Here is a 7579-nt window from a genome sequence, read left to right as displayed (position 1 = left end):
ACTTTTTTGTTTGATTTTAGGGACCCGTTTATGATGCATTGGTGGAAGATGTAAATGGCAAGTTGGCAATTGAAGAATATAAAATTCTTGGGAAGTTGTCTGCAATTAATCGGCAACGTTAGGCTGAATGCGTCCTCTTCAGTGAATTGAAGGGTGACATTGAAAAGCAGGTTGTACGAGAGAGATATCTCGAACTTGCGGAAAAAATTCAGGATTTTTTCCCAGGGGAACAACGGGTGAGATTAAAAATTTTGTTACAGCTTGCACGTCTTATTGTTGTCGTAAGTAAGAAAAGGTTAATGTTTCCTTATTGTCTTGCAATCCAGGAAACATATTATATTCCTTATTTCAAGGATGCATTGGGAAAGAAGCATGGTGCTTCAGGTAAACTTCCAGACTTGCTGTACAATACTCGGAAGAGAGCCCGTCGTGCCGGAATCATAGTTCTGAGCAAGGAGTCCCATTTGGAGAGTACTGATCATGGGGACACTGATGGTAATTTTTGATTTCCCTTCCTTTATTGCTTTTTAAATAACAGATCAATACTATTTTTTGACAGAGAATTCGATTTAACAGATTTATAATTCTTGGCAATGCATGCATTTTATTTTTCCAGATTCTTCTCCAGAAGCAGACGTCCTAAACAAAGTTAACTCTTTCTTAATTACCTGCACACCCTGGCAAGATTGCGTCAACAAATGGAGGGATACTCATCACTATCGTATGAATCAGATCCGAGAAACGACACAGGAGAAGAGTAAGGACAAAAAAGAACAGAGTGTGATAACAGAAAAAATCACATTTTACGTTCAGACCTACAGAGGGATTAGGGAGCCTTTAGGATATACTTTGGTAAGGGTTTCAAATTGAATACAACTTTTTTCCAAGGTTCATATCCCGTTACAAATTTTTGTTACCATTTCTCTTCTATACTTTTTTTTGAAGCTCTGTAATTAATTTCAATACTTTCCTCTGCAGCTTGAACTTGATTATTCCTTGCTCTATCCAGGAACAGAAAACAATTTATTGTTTTTTTGGCCTACCTTCAAAAAGAAAGTTTGCTCCTTACTGCAGACTCAAGGAAGGAAAACTGACGCCTCAAAAGATGAAGGTTTGTTCACTTCGAAATTATATTTTAATGTCGAATCAAGTTTCCAGTATAATTATAAATAACTCATCGCAATTTTCTTATTTTGTTACATAGGAAAGTGTTGCAGCAGTATTGATGAAACTGTCAAAATTAGTAAAGCCAAAATTGATCAATAGTGGCACAAATTGTTGGAAAACTACCAGAGAGGTGATTCAAGATGGATTTCTGATTCATGTAACGGTGAGTGTAAAAATTTTTTGTAGAGAACTAATCTTATATTCTGGTAATTTAAGCTTATGATTTTTAAGATTAGCAAATTCACTTTTTGAAATATTTTCAGAGCTGTGGTGATGTTAAGCCAGCAATAAAGAGAGTCAGAGAAAGAGCAGTCTCAAGGAACGAAACAACCCAGCCCTTTGCAGTGATTGTAGGCGAAGACCTAGACAATATTAACGGACTGCTTTGCATCGTTGGATGATCTTCTGTACATTGTCGACTCTCCAGTCAAGGCCATTGATGTAACATTTAAGATATTTCATGCAATACATGCACTGTATCCGAAACATGGTGAACCACTGTGGCTGCTGCCCAGGCACCTGATTGTCAACGAGTAGGAGTAGGGCATGATCTTGGGCAAGAAATTGAAAATATTAATGAGGTAACAATAAATTGCAATGGCGTAGATAATTCGCTTCTTGAGGACATACTTATTCAACCCGTGCCGATAAATTTTAAAGATTTTTTAACACAGCAGAGTTCAATGTTTGTTTCTAAGCTGTATGGTCGACCTTCTTTCCCTAGAAGTCTGGTTCAAATCATGGTTGTCAATGTTGGGGATTTTATTGAGAGCTCAATTACAGAATTAAAAAAAAGATTTGATTCCATATTAAAAAACTCAACTCTTCAGGACACTGAGAGACGCGAAATAGATTGTTTGTTGGATGCTTTTAGTGCTCCATTTTCTTCTCTCTCTTCAGATTACTTACGATTGAAATATTTCGAAAAGTCAGGAAACCATATACTAGCAACTGAATGCGTAGTAGGAGAAAGGTATGATTACAAATTTGTTGCTAACAGAATTGTAGGAATGCCAGTGCCTTGCACAGCAACACATATTCCGTTGCGGTTGACATTGAAAAAGTTCTTCGAGCTCCCAGGAATTTTCACGACAGTTTTGAACCATGTGAATCAGCTAAAGTGCGATGACAGCGTTTTATCTAATTTTGTCCAAGGCAACTTATGGAGAAAAAAATCAGCTCTCTATGAAGCCGAAGGCAAAACAGTACTACCCTTATTCCTTGGAATCGATGATTTGGAAATTAACAATGCTCTAGGATCTCACACAGGGGTTAGTCAAGTTGGCGCAGTTTATGTTTCAACGCCATGCTTGCCACCAGAATTTTACGCTCAACTAAATAATATATTTTTGAATTTCTTGTACTATTCCCAAGACAGGAAACTGCCAAATGGAAACTTTGAAGTTTTCAAAAATGTGGTTTCAGAACTGAATTTCCTTGCAAGGAACGGTATTTGGCTAAAGACTGAATCTGGAAATAAGCGCGTTAACTTTGTCCTTGGCTTAATTTTAGGTGATAACAAGGGATTGAACGAGGTGTTAGGGTTTCCAGGTAGCTTTTCTGCTAACCTATATTGTAGATTTTGCAAGAGACATAGAAATGATTGCTCGTATGACAGTGAGGAACTGTCCAATTACATCAGAAAATCAGAAGATTACGAAACTGATGTTACTCTAGGTGTGAATGTGTCAGGAGTTAAAGAAAAATGCGTTTGGTTGGAAGTCGATTACTTCGATCCGGTTGAGAACTTTGCTTCCTGTACTCTTCACGATTTCGATGAAGGAATAAGCAGGTATGCAATGCCTCAAATTTGTCACTTTTTCATTTCAGTAGCAAAAATATTTGATCTTGCCTTTCTGCATGAAAGGATACTAAGTTTCAATTATCAAATCAATGGGTTTTCGAAAAAACCATCGGTAATAACGGAGGATAACCTTAAAAAGTTGAACTTCAAAATGTCTGGAAGTGAAATGAGAACATTCGTACTTTGCTTCAACTTCCTAGTTGGAGATTATGTGCCATTAGAATGTGATGTCTGGAGGTACTATCTCGTTTTGCGTAGGTTGCTTGAGTATGTTTCGTGTAGAGCCTTCCCTAGGCAGTGCCTGCCGCAACTGAAAAATTTAATAGAGGAGCATAATTTCCTCTACCTTAAAGTATTTGGTCCACTAAAACCAAAAATGCACTTGCTAGTTCATTATCCTCATATTTTGGTTGAATCAGGGCCAATGCCTTATCTTAGCATGATAAGAAATGAGGGGAAACATAAAGAAATTAAGGAAGTGCAGTAGCAACGAACTGGAGAAAAAACGTTACTCGCACACTTGCACTAAAACAGCAGTTAAAACTTTGTTACCGTTTCACTTTAGAAGAGGGCTTACAAAATGAAACCCTTACAGGGCGCAGTCAAATAATTGAAAACGTTGAATCACTAGAAAATTTAAAAAAAAATTCTGACAGTTTACCCGATTATTTTAAAGGGAGTTCGTGCCTTAGTGTAAAATGGGTTACTTTTCAGGGGACGAATTATAGAGAAGGCATGTGCGTAGTTCTAGACTTGATTGATGATGGAAGTCTTCCCTCCTTTGGAATTATAAAGGCAATTTTGTACAATTCTAAAGGTCAAGTTTGCTTAATTTATTTGAAATTGTTTACTAATGGTTTTGACTCAAGTTTAAGAGCTTACGAAATTGAAAATTTAAATAAATGGACATGCGTTCTAATTGAAGATCTTTTAAATCCGTTTCCAGTCATTAAAGCGATTTTGAGTAACAGTAAGAAATTTGTCGGTCTCAAGCAGATGCTGTAAATATATGTATAATTGTTTATTTTTTATAATAAGGATTTAGAATTTGTACTGGAAATTTCTTTCAGAGCTTTTAGTATATAAGTGTATATAGTTTATGAAAACTATATATACTTGTATAATAATATCTCCTAAATTCGTTTCCAATAATTAAAGCAATTTGGAATAAAGGAAAGAAATTTTATTCTGTAAACATGTATATTATTGTTCATAATGTACCATTAGGACTTAGAAATAAACTATATATACCTCCATAATAATCTTATTTGAGTCTTTATTGTTTAATTCCTTTAAGCTACCATCAATTTCCATAGCATGTGGGGCAGGGGGGATTAACGGATGTAACCGAACAGCTCGGTTGTCGTAACCGAACTGTTCAATTACTGCAATCGAACTGTTAGGTTACTGTAACTGAACAGTTCGGTTGGTGTAACTGAACAGTTCGGTTGGTGTAACCGAACAGTTCGGTTGGTGTAAGCGAACAGTTTGGTTGGTGTAAGCGAACAGTTCGCTTGGTGTAACCGATCAGTTCGGCTGGTGTAACCGAACAGTTCGCTTGGTGTAACCGATCAGTTCGGTTGGCGTAACCGAACAGTTCGGTTAGCATAACCGAACAGTTCGGTTGGTGTAAGCGAACAGTTCGGTTGGTGTAACCGAACAGTTCGGTTGTGGGTACTGATCTTAAGTGAGCAGTTTCGTTACTTCAACCGAACTGTTCGGTTAAAGAGACCAAACTTGGTACAACCGAACCAGTTCGGTTACAGCAACCCATGAGTATGGTCAGTCCATAGGCAACCCGACAGTTCGGTTGGAAGAACCCAACTTCTGGTTGCCGCAACCGAACCTTTCTTTGCGTGCCGCCAAAAATACATATGGTAGACGTTACAGTGTTTACGTTGATTTTTTGTTTGTTTGTGGTCTTGTGTTATGAGCTCACAGTGTACTCCTATTGACTCATAATTTTACTGCGCACATGCGCATCCGTCGCTCCTTCTGATTCGTAAAATGCTATTTTGCAAACTACAAAGATGTTGATAAAATGCGTAAGTCATGTCTTAGTGTCTCTTTTTCAAATTTCTTTTACGACTGATTCAATTTTAAAAACAAAATAAGCGAAGAGAAGGTTACCAGTGAATAGAAAATTAAATCTAATAACTCTTTATTTCAATATCTTTTTTTAATTTAAGGTATTGTATAAATCTGGTTCATATAAGTTTCTATATTCTATATACCTGTAGTGTTCCTATAAATAATCCAGGATGATGAATTCTGAATTGGCTTCGAGATATGTTGTTCCCTGGTAGTATAACAAAGACGAAAAAGAAATAAGAAAAAAATAAGATGTTTTTTATGGTTGACTCGGTCATGATTCAATACGAAATTTTATATAAATAGGTCCGAAAAATTATTTTGAAACTCTAGTCTACAAAAAATATTTAAAAAACGGTTGCTGCCATTAAAATGCACGCCTCTAGCTGTTCTTGTTCTATAAGTAACAGGGAGAGCGTTCAGAAAGCACGAGTGAGTCGGCGCACTTGCGTTTTTTGATTTTCATAAAACAAATATCATACAAAATAAGGTGTAAAGAGGGAAAATATTTGTATAATGATTTATTATAAGCAATAATATTAACCGGTCCGAGAATTCACAAAGGGACAGATTAGTGATATTATCAAGTAAATTGTATATCAAGGAGAATGAGTCGTGTTTATAGTGATAAAAAACTTTATTGCCGTTAACTTCAATGTTTCTTTTCAACTTGTCGGTTGAAGTGTCCGAGAGCATAGCCATACGCGTATATGAAATAATAACGACTTTTAATTAAAACGATATGGACTCTGGTCCTAAAGTAATACGTCAATTCGTTAAAAAAGTCATTTCTAATGACATTCTAGTAACTAATTGCCGGCTATAATTTGAGCTGCCAATCGGTTCATAAAATGTTGTGCTTACCACATCATGGGGGAAGGAGGGACGAGACGGTGCACAGAACCTTTAACGCTAATTAAGTTGTAACCTGTAAGAACTTGCAGAAACAAATATTATTTAAAATTTTCTCCGATTCATCATTTACAAGTTGCACATATGTTTTTTTAAATGAAGCGAACTATTTTTTCATAAATTAAGTATCAAGCACTGTAGGTTATGCAGGGCGCTATGGAATACGCGGTGGATAATACGGAATGCGTCGTGGGGCGATATGGAACAATTAGAATGTCAATTTTAATTTGTAAACAATTTCGAAAATTAAAGAAAAAAGTAAGCAACAAATCAAAATATATGCCATAAACCACCGACTGGAAGATATCTAATGTTAAAGTACATATTTTAGGCAGAACCTAACCTGAAGAATTAATATAAAGGAAGGATCAAGGATATTAAAGGAATTTAAAATAATAAAAAATCAATCTGAATATCAAATTTGAAAAAGTACACATATTAATTAAAACCTACGTAGATAAAAGGATGAAAAATCTAAATTTGAGCACAAAATTTATTTGCTTGGTAGTTGTTTTTATTTTTTAACTACAGCACAAATAGGAACTTATGTTTTTCGTACATAATGAATCTACGAAAAGAAAATTAAACTTCCTTTGATAAACCGTTCCATGTTATTATTTTGCACATATTAAGCAACTTTGCGGCAAATTGTGGATGCCGTAACTTCGTATTTACTTTGATCTTGGCGGTAATTCAACTCACAGTTTCTTATGCTTTCGATTGCCCTTTTCAAACTTTCCTCAGGCTAGTTTTGTCTACTAGTCTTCCTCCCGAGTAGAAATTCAAATAGGAAACTAGTCTGGTTCCCGACCATTTGACCCCACTAACAGTTGGGGGCTAGTCGGGTCATCTGACTAGCCCCCGAACAGTAGCTTCACGGTAAATTATGCGGGGGCTAGTCAGGTGATCCGACTTATCCTAGTCACAGCCTAATCGGGTACTAGTAGGAGTCATATGATAAAATATCCGTGTGGAATATTAACCAAACTCCCAAAAATTTGTGGAATATTTCGTAAACGTTTGTCAAAATACTTATTATTTACGGAAATCTCCATAAACTTTTTTGAAATATTTAAAAGTGCTCTAATTTACCCAAGATTCAGTAGGGAACATATCCTACGCATAAAAATTCATAAATTTATGTAACTAAAATTCCCCAAAATTTGTGAAATATTAATGAAAAAATTTCAGCTAGAACGCAGCAATGGAACAGCTTCGCCCTGGAGGAACCGTCGTGGTGGTCACGGTAGTCTCTACTCCAGATAATTATGTTTTGTTACTTGTGGACTGCTGTCTTAAACACTCGACGTGTAATTTCTGTTGCGCGAGAGGCGGCACGTTGCACCCTTGCCGATTTTTTTTAAAGCTACCAGTCCAGAACCACAAGACTAAAATGAAGGAGGTAGCGAAATCTGAACTGTACCGTGCTGAATAGCTTACAACTAATATACTGCTCTTCACTGATCAATCAAAAACTTTTTCTCTTTCCAATTTCAACTACCTGAAGGATTAGACTTTATTTACATATGGCAAACTTTTCAGATCAATTTAAAAATAATCATCTATACAAATTTAGAGTCTTATAAATTTCGGCGGACTTTTTAC

General features: G+C 36.0%; 1 protein-coding gene across 1 annotated transcript; it reads left to right on the top strand.

The window, feature by feature from the left end:
- Window positions 1-1907: 1907 nt before the first annotated feature.
- LOC117181299 lies at window positions 1908-3458 on the top strand. The gene has a single exon (XM_033373860.1). The coding sequence runs from the start codon at window positions 1908-1910 to the stop codon at window positions 3456-3458; it is 1551 nt and encodes a 516-aa protein (XP_033229751.1).
- Window positions 3459-7579: the final 4121 nt, after the last annotated feature.

Source organism: Belonocnema kinseyi, chromosome 1 (assembly GCF_010883055.1).
Source record: "Belonocnema kinseyi isolate 2016_QV_RU_SX_M_011 chromosome 1, B_treatae_v1, whole genome shotgun sequence".
Classification (NCBI taxonomy): Eukaryota; Metazoa; Arthropoda; class Insecta; order Hymenoptera; family Cynipidae; genus Belonocnema; species Belonocnema kinseyi.
This window is presented reverse-complemented; position numbering and strand designations above follow the sequence as displayed.